This window comes from Benincasa hispida, chromosome 9 (genome assembly GCF_009727055.1).
Source record: "Benincasa hispida cultivar B227 chromosome 9, ASM972705v1, whole genome shotgun sequence".
Lineage (NCBI taxonomy): Eukaryota > Viridiplantae > Streptophyta > Magnoliopsida > Cucurbitales > Cucurbitaceae > Benincasa > Benincasa hispida.
This window is the reverse complement of record NC_052357.1, coordinates 37,694,229-37,712,127: the sequence shown is the minus strand read 5'-3', so window position 1 is coordinate 37,712,127 and position 17,899 is coordinate 37,694,229. Positions and strand designations below refer to the sequence as shown.

General features: G+C 36.5%; 1 protein-coding gene across 1 annotated transcript; it reads right to left on the bottom strand.

Annotated features, from left to right (window-relative positions):
* Positions 1-800: 800 nt before the first annotated feature.
* Positions 801-13,664, bottom strand: LOC120085848 (eukaryotic translation initiation factor 5B). The gene is made up of 13 exons (XM_039042068.1): positions 13,107-13,664; positions 10,770-12,943; positions 8,691-9,253; positions 8,439-8,546; positions 8,251-8,351; positions 8,062-8,152; positions 7,853-7,963; positions 7,702-7,767; positions 6,627-6,686; positions 3,213-3,770; positions 1,853-1,972; positions 1,461-1,580; positions 801-1,271 (listed from the first exon to the last, which is right to left on the bottom strand). Exons 2-13 carry the CDS (start codon positions 12,883-12,885, stop codon positions 1,206-1,208), a joined length of 4,080 nt encoding a protein of 1,359 aa, XP_038897996.1. The 5' UTR covers positions 12,886-12,943; positions 13,107-13,664; the 3' UTR covers positions 801-1,205.
* Between the last annotated feature and the right edge of the window lie 4,235 nt (positions 13,665-17,899).

Below are 17,899 nucleotides of genomic sequence, written 5' to 3'. Positions count from 1 at the left end.
TTCTCAATCCTCATTTAATAAAACATGTTGGTTAATGCAAGTAAATAGTTTCCTCAAGTTCTCCATGCAAAAGACGTTGGCTTTGCATTGGTTGCTCTACATCATAGGTAACGGTTGAAACGAGAAAATTCAAATAAAAGTATGTTATACCACAAGAATAAAAAAGTTATTAATGATCTACTCTTTTGATTTGCGTAAAACACTTGACAACAAGCCTAGCTTTGACAGATTTACCAAAGGTCCAAAGTCCCCTCGACCCTGAAAATATTACTATTACTATATAAAATTGCTAATGATAAGACTTTTTAAAGGATTCTATCTATTTTGCTTGGTTAGAACCTTTTTGTTATTTTTATCTACTACATGTTTTTTTCCTCAATGGTTAAACACATAAAAAAGAAACGTTAGATTGTAATGATAATATGAATTATAGAAAATTATACAAATCCTTATAGTACGAGTCATTTGTGCACTTTAAATTATACTTTAAAAGTAATTCAGAGATGGATGCAACTGACAATAACACCATTAAATTGTTGTTTTCTTTTTTTTTTTTTTCTCTCCATGGCCATCATTTGGTATCATTCAATCCAAAACTAAATATTAGAACCCTCACACAGATATCAGCTTCTTAATAGAAGTAATGTTGTCAATATAAGAAAAGATCAACATTTTCTTTTCTTAAAGTTGAATGTTCAGATTCTCGCACATTATATATATTTCGATTAAAAAGAACACTATCAGAAGTTTTCTTAGAGCAATCCGCAAGAGAAGGAAAGAATTTCCTGGAAATTTTATGGTAGCCAGAAACGAATTTCTCTAAAAAATTTTAATTAGCGAAGAATGTCATAACATATAATTACAGATCTTGATCAACCCCCTCAAGTTGACAATCTCGCAATCACTTATTTCATACAAAAAAAATCTCTATAGATAATCACAACAAAACTTAGGTATTCAATGATTCCATAAGAAGAGAACACGGTGGCTTTCTCGTGCAAGAAAATATAGTGGTGTTATTCCATTCCGCATACCTTCTCACCTAGCTGAATCCAACAATCACCCTTCCATAAACTCGGCACTGGTGTCTTTTTCAAGGAACAACCTTCTTCCCTCCGCGTTTCCGCTGTATCTTCAACATATTAACCCGGATCCGAACCAGCTGTTTGAAATGTCTTAAACCGCTCAAGTTGATGGTGTTGATTTCATTGTATCTTGAAAAGATTCTTCAATTTCACGACAAGTCTCCACTCATCCGTGGACAAATCATCCTGTACGACAATCAATTTGTTGGCCAAAACAAAAAAAAAATAGTAATAATAATTCATTTGATCGAGCAAACGCTATTTAAGAGATGTTATTTCTCTCATATATCCAACGGTGTAAAACTACTTACCAGACCATGGTCGGTGGACTCGAGTTTCTCAATGAAAAAGAGGAAAAGAGAGAAGTAAACTAACCCGATAATTGGCTTTGAGAAGGTCAATGGACTTCCTTGATATATGGCTGACAAGTTCATCCTCCAAATCAAAATGTCTACCATACATCTTTTGTTGCTCCTCCGAAGAGTGCCCAACTATCTGTTGAAAGAATCCAAGGAAAGTTCAGTTACATACTGATTCAACACGGATGATTTTGCAAATTTGAGATGGCATCAGAGTAGAAGCAAAACTTTCTAATAAAAATCATAAGATTCCATCAGTCACATGGATGATGGAAACATATCAACTTGATCGGCAATCCCAACTTTAACCCCCCCCAAACTCCCTTTCAGACCAAAGAAAGGCTCTTATTGTAGAAAAATTTGAGATAGTAAAATGACAGCAACACTAGTAGAATAACAAAGGGCTACCTTAATGGCAATCTTCTGCCCTTTCTTTGCATAATCAACAGGTTTGTGATTATTTTCAATGGAAGCAATGCGACCAATGTCAATAAATTCTCTTTGAGGAATACAAATTGGTGTGCCAACCTGCAGCAATTGGTAAAACATCAAAAAGATTGAAACTACAGGTGATTTATCAAATCAAAGGTTATATTTTTCAACCTGCAGCAATGTTTGTAAATAATTCACTGACATTATATTACAAAGGAAAACTTTTTTAAAAGAATATAAAAAAAATACATGGTTTAAGGACAAGCGTGACAAGTCCCATGTTCTGAGTCAATTATCAAATATGCACCTATTATTCTCCATAACATTCCACCATTTCGTACAAAATAAATGAGAACTAAAACGATGGCATTGTAGGAAGTATCAATATAGGGATGGGGAAAACAGGAAAAGTATAACTAAGAGTCTCTTTTCATACCCCCTACAGATATTCAAATTCTAGATATATTACAAATGTAGTCCCTAACTTCCAAAATTAAAAATTACATTTAGTCCTCTTGACTTCGGATTTTTTTTATATTTACGGATCTACTAGACATTGAATTTATATGTATATCTAAGAAATCAATTAATTTTTAAATATTTCAAATTTCTCGAGGACCTATTGAACACAACATTGAATGTTTACTAACCTATCAGACACTTTAAAAAGTTTGGAGACTAAACTTGTAATTTAACTTTTATTTAGAAAATGGTAATAACACAACTTTATACACACAAGTGAACTTAAATAACAAGATGGTTCTAGAAGATGGGCACCACAACCTCACAAGAAAAAGAAACTAAAAAAACATAGGAAGAAATAAGATGACAGAATAAACAGATACTAATTAAAACTTCAGATTATCTTTTGCAGAAATCGTATGCAAATGACTTTGATATGGAAACTGTAACATCCATCGATAGTTACTTTTTTACAAGTGTCATCTATGACAGATTCAAAAGCATATGGTTGTACATCAACTAAATTATTCCTTATTCAAGAAAAAGATATGGTTGTTTGAAAGATATATGCAATTCTTAATCACATAAACGAAAATGAATTTAAAAAATAAATAAATAGAGTAACAAATAGAACGAAGTGTACTAGGTATGAAAGGTCATGTATCAGAAATAACTGCAAACATAAGGATGCTGTGCAAGTTAGATTCTTTTCTTTCTTTTATCACGTGAAAGATATTTGAGAGCCAACTGATCCGCATATATGCATCTACCAAAGCAAGAGATAATAAATTAAGCCAATAATTCAAATTTTAAAGGTGAAATAACATCGGAAACATTGAAGTTAACAGGAGAGATGAAAAGGAAATAAGTGTACCTTGGCAATGCCTTCAATCACATCGACCCCCAACACAATTGGATCCTTCTTGTTGAAAATGCAATTTGGTAGAATTTTGAGAACACAAGGAAAGACTGCTTCCTCAGCAGCTTCTTTCTTCTTTTCCTCCTTAAGATTATCAATATAGGCCTTGAATTGGTCGAACAAGTGATAAATGATATCAGCAATAAAAATCTTCACACCAAGCTCATCAGCAAGTTCTCGAGCTTCTGGGGTTACTTTAACATCGAAAGCCAAAATTGTGGCATATTCTTTTTTCTTCTCAAGCATTACACTAGCTTTCATGACATCTTTTTTATGAACGGGTCCTATACTTATTCCACTAACAGGAATGCTCACTGCCGGGGACTTCAAAAACTCCAATAATGCTTCCAAGGAACCAAGTGTGGATGCTTGAACACAGACTCCCTCACCAGTCTTGTCTATCCTGCTCAAGACTGACTTCATATCTTCCATAGCCGAATCCTTGATGTCTTCCAAGTCATCCTCAGGACCTACCACATGAAGACTGGTTCCAGCAATGGCATGCTCAAGACCCTATACAAATATTCAAAAGATATATACCAATGGGATTTCATTAAGATGATCCAACAAAAGCAATAATCAATCTCGTTAAAGTATGATGAGACCTATGAAGCATTAAAAAAACTCCAATTTTGGCCAATATTTCTACCTTCATTACATACTGGACAATGCAATATATATCCGGCTCTCTTCAATTAAATTAAAGGAGAGAGAGGGAGAAGAAGAAGAAAATTGGGCAAATGAACTCCCTAGAAGACATTTTTTTTTTTTTTTTTTTGACAAGTGAACGGGATAAGGTCTCAGGCTCTAGATCAAATTGGAACGCACAAGGTCAAATGTCAGACTGGAAGAATGAAAAATGCTACAATATCAAATTCGATACATCTTTGAGTGCCTAAGAAGCACGGACATGGACACAAGATATGAACTTGACCTGATATGCTGGAACACCTCTTTTAATAGAATATGCGTGTATATGTTGACATATTAATACTTATTTATAGATAAAACATGTAATTTACCATAAAAACAAAATATATTTCACTGAAAACATACAATAGGGTTGGGTCAGTTAAGCATATTCAAAAACTAGAAAATATAGAAGGATTTAGTTGGCTAAAGCTATAGGAAGAAAATGACATCTTAATACTATACTATATGAATGATCAATAAACTAGGAATTTTAGGTTAAATTTGTTCCGATCTATGTGCAAGCCGTGTCGAAAATTAGAAAATATATATATATATATATATATACACACAATTTAGATATGTTTTTGGCATATCAAACACATGTCAAAACATATCCATTTCCAACACATCTCCATACTTCCTAGCTTTAGAACTCAAGGGCATAGTAGTACAACCTATAGAACATATCCTATTCAAATAAGGTTGTCTTTGTGCTTCCTAGATAAGCGTGGAAAATGAATGTGAATTATGAAAATATCATCAAATCGACGCAAGGGAGGATGATTATGTACTTTTACAAAGATGGTCAGTTGGGGGTTAATAAAATGTTTCAAAAGGGAGCTGACCCCATCATTATTTTGTAGCAACAATCAAAAGTCAAAAAATTGATAGATCTCTAATCCAACCCATCTTGGAGATCAGAAAGTACAAGACAACTTTGGAATCGTACAGTGCATGAAATAGATTAATAAACTTTGAACGAAAATGTAGTATCTACTTGTTGTGAGGTCTGGGATGGTGCAAATAGCCCAGCATTTAGGTTTCAGCCCAATCAGATGGCTGAAGATTTTTTTTTTCCTTAAATAGAATCAACAACAGAAAAAATGAAAGAATACAAGGGCATACAAAAAACAAGCCCATGAAACACGCTTACTAAAGGAAGGGGTTTTAAGGATGGCTCACGAAATTTTGGAAACAAATGGATTGGTCAGTCCAATCCATTAATTGCAGGATAGATTCCTTGCATCTTTGAATACAACAAATATTGGACCTCATAGGAAGGTGTAGACGTCTTGACCATTTGACTCATAGGAAGGAGTTGTTATCTTAACCACTGAGCTATGCTTAAAATAGTTATTTCATAGTACCAGTTGGTCAAAAGAGTCAACAAAAGAAAGGAAGGGCTGCTTTCTTTGGGATGTTAGGGTGTAGCACCATTTTGTGAATGTTATGGGAGAGAGAAATAACAAAATGTTTAGAGGGTTAGAGAGGGACCCTAGTGATGTTTGGTCCTCAGTGAAATTTTATGTTTCTCATTAGGCTTCGATTTCAAATTTCACATTAGGCTTCGATTTCAAAGACCTTGTGTAACTACTCTTTAGGGCGGGGGACATGCTCCATTCAAAACTGGTGGAAGCCTTGGACCACTTGTTTCTCCTTTGCACTTTTGCATATAAGGCCTTGAACTTTATATTCAAGAAGATGGGTTCGTTGACATGTTTTCCTCGAAGAATTGACGATTGGCTCCTCAAAGGTCTCAATAGTTGGAATTTGATGCGCAAAGCTAGGATTTTGGGTAATTGTGCCACTAAAGCATTGTTGCAACACTTATGGACCGAAAGAACAGAAAGCTTGAAAAATCCCTTCAGTTAGACTCCGCTTTTGTAATCTTGTACAAATACGGCTTCTTGGTAGGGCCTCTTAACGTTCAAAATTATTGTGTAACTGCAGCATCTTGATGATTATTAATGACTAGAAAGCTCCTCATGTGATTAGCTTGCTCGGAAATGCTATTAAGAAAACCCTAAAAAAAAAAGCTCCTTCGAATACCTAGTGGAATGGTTGTAACATGATGCAAAAATTGAGAAAGAAAATGCTATATGTAGAATAGTGTAGAAAAGAGCAAGTGGTTGACATCTTAAAGGAGATATCATAACAGAGAAGAAAATGGATTATTGACGCCTGAAGACAGACATTGAAGAATTGAAGCCAAACTGAATTGGAAGAAGTGATTTTTCAAGAAAATAAGATAACTTTCTAAATTTGCAAAATCAAAGGGTTGAGAAAAGGTGATGAGAATCCAAACTAAATTAATGGCTCCAAGGAGAAGATCCAGTTGTTTATCTGATTGGTGGCTGTGGATGGGAGAAACTTGGTAGAATATGGGGAAATGGAAGGAAAAAAATTTTAGATTCCACTCAAAATCTGATTATTTTTAGCACGATTTCATCCATCATAATTAAAAATGCAAACTCCTTAGCGCAAATATCATCCAAGATTCCAAATGTGTAGATATATGGGGGAAAAACATAAATTTAAACAAATGTGCCCTGTCAGTCTCTAAGTTGTGCCCTAGTTTTTTTTTAATGAATAATCATAGTGTCCAGGTCAAAATTCATACTTCTTGATGGTAAAATAAAAAATTATATCTCTAGATTGATAGTTATGACCAATCACCTGTCCAGTTATTTTTATTCCCTGAGCAGCCTTGATTTCCTTATGATGCAGATATGTTCCCTGAAAATTATACAACCACCAACATCATCAGCTATTCATTGCAACACTTGCATATAAATGTGGTAGTGCTTCAAGGATTTCATATTCATACAGGCCACAAAAACACTCGGTCATTCAAGTCAGTGGACAGAAATTTCCAGGCCAATAAAATGCAAGATACTGTCAAATACTAACCACTAAGAAATACTGACTACATTCCCTCTACCAACCAACAACACCCCCCCCCCCCTAAAGGCAGACTCTCTAACGTTTCTTTTTCCAGGTTCTGCAGTAGTGACCATATTGATCTAAACAAGGTTACTAATAGACTTGTTTTCCTACACTTGAATTATATTGTTTCCTACCTACAGAGCAATAATTCTGCAAATTCCTCAACCAGTTTAGTAGTAATCTCTCATTCCAATAAGAATGTATGACTAAGAGTTTCAGAAGGATGCAAGGACTCTGCTATTCTGAAAAGAAACAAATGTTATAGAAAACAAAAAGATATTTCTCGGCCTTATCAATCGCGACAATATTTGATTCTAAAATTATTTTCCTCCAAGCTAGCTTGGAAACAAAATCCAAATTTCCGTGGAAAGGGGTCACTTGCAAACTTCAAATTATTAAATTTAACTCAGAAACCAATTTCAAACATATTTATATGCCATAGAAGTGAAAGGAATCATAATCTGCCAATCTGGAATGAAGAATTAAAAAATATATACAGACTACATTCTGTTACTGAGCAGAAGAGAACAATTCTCCCCAACAGTTAGGCTTAAGATCCTATCTTTCCTCTCAATATTGTCTCCCCCATATTTTCAACCGTTGGCTACTAATTCCCATGCACTAACTTAAGCTTGCACTAGTTATTCTGTAAATGACTCATAAAATAACCAAATCTCAATACAGATAAGAACCAAAAATTAATAGATTAACAAGATTACATATTACCGTTAATTTTTCTCATCTTTTATAAGCAAGATCAATCATCTAAAGCTATACGAACAAAAGAATCTAAAAGAAGTCATACCTTCACCCGGAGTTCCTTCATTGGATGGGGCGTCAATAGGGCTCGAATAGTAGTAACAATTGGGCCCTATATCGAGATAATTCCATAAGTTTATTTAAGACCCCCTAACTCTAAACAAAAAAGGGAATTCTGTAACTATATCAGTGCTTGCCTGCATCCCACAAACAACGATTTGATCTCCTTCATGCAGCACACCATTAACCAATATGACATCAATAGTTGTTCCATGGCCTTCAACAACCTTGACCTCCAAGACCGTACACTGTTGATGCACAATCAGAATATGGTCACCTTTGAAATTCTATATGTATATACATTATCATAGAAAAACAATAATAAGAAGCCACAGCAAATTAGCACCTGCACTTCATCACTATATGTAAGTTTCTTCGTCATAGTTTTCTGGGCCCACTGCACCAATAACAGTAACATGTCTGGAATACCTTCACCACTAACATATTCAGCAACAAGCTATTAGAGAACTTGCAAAAAAATGTTGAATGCTTAGAGAAGTCAAAACAACAATATGAACAAGCATGTAAAACTTACGTAACAGCACTAGTAGGTACTATACTGAAAGTCTCCCCCATTTCTTTATTTTTATAATACAGCTCCGTATTCAATCCCTGCTCCTTAAATTGAGTAATAATCTGTTGACCAAGGAGGAAATAATCAATCAACGTCCATATTAAACTGTGATATAAAAATACAACTAAAAAATCGATAATTTATATAACCTGAATAAGCCTCATATTGAACTCATTCTGCACATCCTTGGACTGCTGCTTCATTGTTTTGAGTATTGGCGCATTACGGATTGTTTTCCACCCATAAAGTCTGTCAACCTTGAAAGTTGGATAACTTCTTTTGGGTCAGAAACAGATATCTCATCTATCGGAATATACAAAACGAGTGGAAATAATACAAGAATAGGGAATAGACATCATTTAAACAAATATCAAGTGCAATTGCAAATGAATAATAGCTACCTTATTCAGAGCAACAATAAATTCTGTGTTTCTCATCCTCAAGAGGTTAAGAGATTCTATTGTTTGTGGCTCTAGGCCATGCATGATGTCAACAACCAAAATTGCAAGATCACATAAGCCCGAACCACGAGAACGTAAATTTGTGAACGACTCGTGCCCAGGGGTATCAATAATAAGTAGGCCAGGAACCTTCAGCTTTGCATCAGCTTTCAATTCCCTAGTTCTTTCCCGAATGTTCTCAGCAGGAAAATATGTTGCCCCAATCTGCTGAGTAATTCCTCCCGCCTCTCCCTCTTGAACATTTGTACCACGGATACAGTCCAGTAGCTTGGTTTTACCGGTATCTACATGACCCATAATACAACAGATGGGTGAGCGAAGATTTTCTTCCTGTTGTACAGGAGTAGCATCTGGAATTGAAGCTTTTTTCTTAACAGCATCATCTTTTCCCTTTCCCTTGTCCGCAACCTCAACCTCATGCTGCTTCTTTTTGTTATCAATATCTTGAGACTTTACAGGCTGAGAAGGTAAACCTTTTTGAACAGGGGCAGCTAGCTTGGCGCCTATAAATGCAAGTTTTATTAAACAGAAGAATCAAATTTCAACCTTCAAATTTGAAAATAGAAAGAAAATACTAACCCAGGAGGTAACACCATAATATAACCAAACAGAATATAATAAAAAAGAAACAAACAAATAAAATATTCCTTTTAGGACATTATAACATACTGGAAGCTTACAAAGAATCCTTCTCTTTTAAGTCTATGCTAAAACTTCACACAATACCTCATGACATATCAGAAAGATAATTGGATAGAATTAAAGGAGAAAAGAAAAAAAAGAGAAAAAAACACTCATTGTTCCCTTGTTGGATATATTCTTTGTAGTCGGGCATCTAATTAGTAATCATTTAAGCAATAATTTGTGAAGGGAGAGAAAAAGCACTCACAGGATAAAACAAGAATAAAAAACTGACTCAAAAAATCTATATATAAAAACAACCATTGTCACTGAATGTAATTGTTCCTCTCTATCCAAAGGGGCCCTAGGAAAGGACAAACTAAATTCTAATAAAGAATTTCCTGATCTTTTCTGAAGTGGTGCTGCCACTAAAGGGCAGAAATGCTCTCATATTGGTCTAAAGGAGGTATGCCAACTGAAGGAAGATAGTAGATATTCCAAAATCTACTCGCAAAATCATATTATATAAATAAACACCCTCGATTCTTGTCTCCTTAGAACTCAAGGATACAGTCGTATAACCTATAGAACAAATCCTATTCAAGTAAGGTCGTTATAAATAAACGACTTCGAGATTCAGGGTTCTTTACATAACACACCAGTCGGCCTTTTGGCAACTATAGAATGGAAGAACTTGATGCACTTTTCTCTTGCAACTCAGTGAAGGTGGAGGTGGGGGGGGCTAGTATTCCATTAAGAGAGAAACAAAGTAAGAGAACAAGGCAGTCTCAAAAGAAGGAATTGCAAAACTTCCAATTGGTACAATAGAAAAGAAGAATAACCTCCCTCTCTCTCTCTCTTTTCTTACAAGTCACTTTTTTTCTTTCTAGTAATTGTTTGGATTTGCACATAACATTTACTCCTTCCCTTTGGTTTTCATGCACTCAATTTTTCTTTTTTCCCCCTTCATGATGAAAACCCATATTCTCATTGAGAAAAATGAAAGACCACACAAAGGCATACAAAAACGAAAGAGCAAGGAGAAAAATTAACACAAAATGGATTTCTAATCTTACAAAATAAGATCTAATGTGTAATTCAAGAAACTCTATTGACGGTGGACACTAATAGAAAAATCAACAAAGACTTACTGACAACTGACAAGACGAGAGTAACCAGTAAAAAATCATAAGATGCAGGAACAAATTCCTAAGTCTGCATGCATAAGGTAAACTATGGAACTTCCAAAAAGAAACATTTGATTGTATCATCAAAGTGGAAGTGATCTAAAGCTCCCAATAAACTAGTTCTAATCATTTTACATTTTTTTAATTAATGCTAAATTGGTCTGAGTAACCTGGATGCATTCAAATGTTGAATTTATATTATTGACCTAACCTGTGCCATTCTTTCTATCTTTTTTCATGTCATTCTCAGGTTCTGATTCAAGCTCCTCATCAGCAAAGGAACTTTTTAAGGAAAGATCAACAACAGCATCATCCCAACTCTTTGCATCCCATTCATCCTCATCCTCGTCTTCTTGAATTTCATTATCTTCTGTAGCCTCAATAACATCTGATTTTTCCTCCACATGCATCAACTCAACAGCTTCAACCTTCTCTGACTCCAATATTTCTGTCTCTGCCACATCTTTTTCTTGTATTTTTTCTTCTACATGTCCCACGGCCTTAGTTTGTGCATTGCCATTTGGCTGATGATGAGCTGGTTTTGCCTTCTTTGTCTGGTATTTTGGCCGTTTAGCTGGTGCACTAGGGTCAGATGTAGAAAGAGGTAAACCTCCCGCACTTGACAATATCTGGTTCCTCATTGCCTCCAACCTCCGTTGTTCTTCCTTTTGTTTACCTGTTAACAGTTTGCCTTCCTGTTTCTTTCTTAAAAGCTTCTCTTTTTCTCTTTCCTTTTTCCTACGCTTAGCCTCCTCAGCTTGCCTTTCAAGTTCTTCTAGCCTAAGTCTCTCTTCTTCTTCCTTTCTCAATCTCTCTTCCTCCTCCCTTTTCCTACGCTCTTCTTCTTCTTTCCTTCTAGCCATTGCTTCCTGCATCTCCCTAACATGCTTTGGCACTTTCTTCTCTGGCACTTTACTCTTTGCAGCACCTTTTTTGGGTTCTATAATTTCAGTATTTACCTCCTCAATTTTTTCATCGTTCCCTTCAGCAGCTGCAGCAGCAGCAGCAGCCTTTTTTTCTTTTTCCTTCTCCTTCTTCTTTTTCTTCTTCCTTGCTGCAGCCGATTCTGTGCTCTCTTCTTCAGCTTCCTTTTCAGGAGGAGCTACAAGCTCAGGTGGATTCTCAACTTTGGCCTCCTGAGAAGAAAGAGGAGGGTCTGCTGGTTTTGATATGGTAGGCCCTTCACCTAGCTCAGCAAGAATCTTATCCAAATCATCTTCTTCTTGAGCAGTCCTTCCGCTCTTCTTCTTTTTCTTTTTATTTTTTGAAGTTTCCACCACCCCTTCCATCTTGGAAGCATTAGATAAATCAGAATCAAGATTGCTACTTACTGTATTAAGTATTTCAGGTACGACTACATCTTTAACTTCATTGCCCTGCGCATTTTCATCACTTAATGCAGTAAAAGTACTGCTGCTTTTCTTCTTAGAGGACTTTTTCTTACCAGAAAATGCAATAACATTGACATCGTCTTCACCATCATTGTCTAATTTATTTGGCTCTGAAATAGAAACACCACCATCATTCTCCTCATCTGCTAATGCTGCACTAAACGAATTTCCACTCTTCTTTGAAGCCTTAGCTGACTTCTTTTTCTTACCAGAGAAACTAATGGATGCAACATCTTCATCCTCATCTTTATCATCATCTCTGTCCTCGTCCTCATAGTCAAGACCACTAAAAGCTGTAAATGCACTCCCGGCCTTCTTGCCACCTTTTGATGACTTCTTCTTACCTGTAAATGCAATAACAGGCTCGTCATCAATATCTTCATCAACCCTGATCTCATTATCATTTACATCCTCATCTTTCTCATCATCGAGGGCACTGAATGCTGACACCGCAGAAAAACCACTCTTCTTTGAAGACTTGGACGACTTCTTCTTACCTGAAAACTTGATCGCAGAATCTACCTCTTCGTCATCGTCCTTTTCTGCAGTCAAGACAGATCCATCGTCTTCATCAGCACCATCCATTCCCTCCTCTTCAAGCAAACCAAAACTGGATGCAGTAAAAGCACTGCTACTTCCACCCTTCTTGGTCTTTCCCTTCTTCTTCCCGGTAATAACAATTTCTGAAACACCATCCACATCGTCATCATCGTCATCCTCTTTAAGTTGTGAAGCTTTTGAATTGCCCTTCTTACCCTTCTTCTTCCCAGTTATCACGACCTTCTCCTCCTGAACTTGGGCTTCTTCAGACAACTCGGTTCCAATGGAGTACTCATCGTCGTCTACTGCAAATGTCTTTTTCTTCGACTTCCCACCACCATGGGCTGCCGCAGGGGCGCTGTCATCATCCCTTGCGGTAGGCTTCTTTCGACCCATAGGAATATCGGCAAATTGAAACCCTTAACAACCAGCAATAGCACCCCAAAAATCCTATCTGCAAATTGATTGTCATAAATTAGACCCATCAACACCAATCGACTACGTAATCAGATCTCTCTTCAACAGAAAAAATCCCATAGAAAAACAAAAAGAAACAAAAGAATATAGAACATATATCAAAACAAATAACATCATAGCCCAGAAAAACGACAATGAACCTTAGAAGAGATGAAGCGTATCCGGAGAGAAAACAAAGAAGTCAGCTAGTGAAGACAGAGAGATTTGTGCGAAGCTACGGGTTCGGATTGGGAATCTGGGAGAGGTTTGTCGAGCTTGTACAAAATCACATAACAAAGCTGGCGATTGAAATTCAGTCCGATTGGAAATTCTAAAAATCCGTTTAAAGCAAGTCCGATTGGGCAGGAATTCAAATTAAAAAAATGACCCAATTTAATATTCGCCCTAATTGGAGGTCGTTTAATCCAAAAAGAAACAAATAAAAGAAATAAGATTCGATCACGGCGGCCAGCGACAGAGAAATGGAGGGGCTGCGACCGAGAGATAGGGTTGGAGTGACGCCGTGAAGTTGAAGCAGAGAGAGAAGAAAGAAAAGTGGCGATGGAGGGGTTGCCGGCTAGCAGCAGCGGCAGAAGAATAAACGCCGGTGACTTGAGGTGCGGCTGCGGTATATATGAGAGCGAGAAACAGAAAAGAGAGGAAATTGCAGAGGAAGGAAGGAGGCTAGGGTTTAGTTTTTTTTTCTATTATATAATATGTATTGGAAAAGAAAGCGGGACGGTATATAAATATGATAAAATGATAACAAAGGTCTTTTATTTTACTCTTAATCCTATATGTTTGAATTTTGTGTTAATTTAGTTCTGAATTATACAAAAACACACGCAACTTTTGAACTAATTGGGTTAAGAGTAGTTTTTGAACTTTAAAAAAATTTAAAAATATCTTTAAACTTTTAAAAAAAGTTCAAAAATACTCTTATTGTTAGTTCTAAATTGAACGTATTTTGAAAAATACCTAAATTTTCAAAAGTTACAATAATATTCTTAAACTTGAAAATAAAGTTCAAAAATACCCTTATCATCAGTATATGAACGGGAACCGTTTACCCTCTTACTTTTTTATTTTCCCTCTTTTTTCTCTCATCTCTTTTTCAATGCTCTCTTACTCCCCTTGTTAACATTTGACATTTGTTTATCTGGAACTAAGTAAAATAAATGGTTGTTTTCAAATATATAAAAATGAGCCAACATATTTACAAATATAACAAAATGTCACTGTCTATTACTGACAGATAGTGATATTTTGTTATATTTAAAATTAATTACCTCGAACTATTTGAAATTATATTCTCGATTTTTGGAGTTCAATATTGAATTAAATGTGATAAGATAACTAAGTTTATATTTAGTGGTTTGGATTTTTAGATCATTTTTGTGGGAAGCTGAGAGGTTAAAGGGGAAAAGGAAAAGGGAAAAATAATATATATGTATATGTGTGTATATATATATTATTGTTGGGTTTTATGTCCTAAAACTCATGGTATGTAAACAATAGCTGTCTCTTATACACATCTAGATGTGTATAAGAGACAGCTCTACGCCCAATCCACAAAATGTTCTTCTCTTCACTCGCAATCGTGCACAACCCTCAGCTCTTAGATCTGCCACCCACACGAGAAGCTCCAAATATGTCTATCCCGCATTGCTCTGACCATGCTAGTCGCGAGTTCTCTCAGCTGTGACCCAACGCCGCTCGTTCCATCGGAGTTTTAGATCGCGTCGTGATCCAACCGTAGCCCACCGATCTCCAGCCGCAATCTTCAACCCCCTCATTCACCTGTTAGCGCCGTCGTTGGAGTCTAGCCGCCAAATCTGAAGTTGTACCACTGTCCACAATCGTCCGTAGCCAGCGCTCAGCGTAGTCGTTCGTGTGGGTTTTTGTCGGGTCATCCGTTCGTTGCAACATCCGCCGTTTGGGCCGCCGCACTCATCCATCGCTGGTCACTGCCACTAAGTCATCGCTTTACATTGCCAGATTTTTAGAGTTCGATGTGTTCTGGTGAGTTGATGAGATTTCATTTGGTTGTTTTCGATTTACTGGTATGTGGTTAGTTTAATTGAGTTTCAAGTGTGTCCATGGCAGGTTAGTCTAATTTCAGTTTTCTCATGCCGCCCTGATCATAGATTTAATGTTTTGGAAGAATTCAAAGAATTTTGAAGATATTTCCAGCAATGTTGGGTCCACATCGATGAGTTTTGTTAGGTTATAGTTTAATGGTAGATTACCCATTAAGCTTTGCGTTGGTTTAAGTTTGTTACTCACAATGCTTGTGTTAGATTGGAGCTTTAAAGTACTTTGAGGCATTGTTTAGAAGCCTTGGGTTTTTGTAGGTTATCTTAAGTTTAATTGTTGAGAATTTAGTCATTGTCTTATTGGTGATTTGTGCATAAGATGGACTATTTGGTGGACGTCTTTGAGTGAAATCTTGGATTGATCTTGTTTTGACCTCCATTTGGATAAGTGGTTTAAGGATAGTTGAGGTAAAGTATGTTGAAAATTTATGCTTTATGGGATGAAACTGATTATGGCTTATGTTTTAGGCTTTGGATTGAGAAGTTTGATAAACGAAGGGACGAAATCGTTTGAATTTACTCTAAGGTAAGTGATTTACTACTACTTCGCACTCGAACCCAAGTTGATGTTAAGACTGTGATTGCACTGAAAGCATGATTCTATTTTGATGGGTTGAATTGCTATGACTTGCTTTGGTTGGACTATTGAGGATGTTCTGGAAACTTATGTTTATTTTATGGAAAATATGATATTATGTGAATGATTTGCTATGTTTGAATGATGGATGGACTGTTGAGACTGTTCTGGAAACTCTTGAGTGAGTATGTTATAGGATTATGATTACATACTTATGACTATGTTAAACTGATGGTGACTGTTAGCATTCGTAACGAGTTGTGTACATCCCTTGTGTATGTTTTGGCGTCTTTATGGGATTGCCGTCTATATTTATGATTTTTATTTTTTACTCTTCGGAGACATTACCTATGAAAGTGTGCCTTCAGGTTCGCCTCTTATCCTATGTTTATGCCTATGTCGAGATGCACACATTTGTCTTGTTAGGAAGACTAACCTATACACCTAGTGGGTCTAGTAGTGGGTCGTTTACTGAGTATTTTTATACTCAATCTTTTCTCTATAGGTTTTTTTTTCAGGTAGAGATAAAGATCTACCGGTGAATGACAAGAGGAATCTGTGATAGAGCCATTGAGACTTGACATCGCTTCTGCACATGATTTTCTCAAAGTGTTATGTTTTGTTTTAGAATTAAATATTTAAATTATTCGATTGTTTTAGTTAGTTATTTATTTAATTTATTGGTACCCCGAAGAGTATTTTTATTTTATTTTATTATTTTAGAGCTTTATTTAATGAAAAAAGTTTTATTTCTTTTATTGAATTTTTCTTCTAGAAATATGTCTTCAAGCTTATGCATGCATGTAGTGGCGTCCTTGAAGTATATTAGAAAGTTGGGTCGTTACACAAGGCCTAAGCGTGGGCTGGTTAGTAAGGGTTGAGGGTGATGCCCATGCGATGAGTGTTACCCATGTGTTAGTTTGAGTAGGCGTTGGAGTAAGACGTTGAGGTTAGGAGAGGTAGTGGCCACACGCAGCAATGTGTGAGGTGTAGGTCATACAGGCTGAGGCAGGAACATGCGCATGTGTTGGCCAAACGTAGGGCGTGCGTGCTAGTGCGCCATGCGATGATGAGGAAATGAAGGAGTTCAGCCTTGCATTGGTGAGGAAGTGAAAATTTTCAGCCTAAACATCCACCTTAGTGGGCCAACTATTGTGGTTAGGAGAATAAATCCCACTTAGTGGGCTAGTTGTCACCTTAAGCTTGTTGATGAAGCATGCAACCTCAAGTATAAAAAGGGGGTAGAAGAAGGCTCTCGGTTTGGCCTTTCTACTTATGCTAAGGGATGAATTCTTGAGCTAACTTAAAGATTGAAGAGTTTTGATGAAGACCTAAGGCTATCGGAAGAAATCTCCCATGAATTCGAGCTGAAATCTGAAGTTTCCCTAAGTGGTTCAAGCTCTCTGGTAATCTTGAGCAAGGTGGGAAGATTGAAGGTTTCCAGATTGAATAGAAGGAATCTGAAGCTTAAATTTTAAAGTAAGAGAGTTAACACATTTATAAACAAGTTTGTAGAAGGAAGTTTTCTAAAATAATGTATGAAAAATGAGTTATTCGAGCCTAAATTTGAAATTGGGAATTTTGGGTTTAAACAAGCAGGGAGTTGCTTCTGTTGAGCAAGCAAGCAACTCATTGGCCGGGCGGAGGCACTGGCAGACACGCGTGCAAGGGCAAGGTTAGGCACAAGGGTTGTGCTGTGAGGCGTGGGTCATTGTTGTAGTGTGCGAGGAAGTGAGCACATGGCTGCATTGGTTCTATGAGCACTGACGCATAGGTGGGACGTGCAGCACATTGGCGTTGGGAGTGTGTCATAGCACAAAGGACAAGTTCTTGTGGCCGCATAGCCTAGCAACTTGACTCAAGGTACCTTCCAAGTGTGGAATGCATTAGCAGATATGTGTTGAAAAGGGAGATTGATGCTGTAGGCTTAATGTTAAGCTTGTTCTTGTAAGTTAGGCTCATTAGGGAGCTAGTGGCATTAATCAAAAGTGTTTGTCATTTTCACAGGAAAAACGCCAATAGGGAAAGCCTACCAACCGTGAGAAGAACACCCAAGACAGTGAGTTACAAATTCAAGTGTTTTTCCAAATGCTTGATGAATGCATGTTTACTTAAAAGTAGTTTTATACTTGCTTTTATTTCTAGTAAAATGAGAAAGCTTTCCAAGCAAACTAGTTTCCAAAGGTTCTCTATAACGCATGCTCAAGTACAAAAGGATTTTATGAAGGCATGATTTAAGTCTTTTCCACCCTTTGTGTTTCATGAAGCATGCATTAGTGTT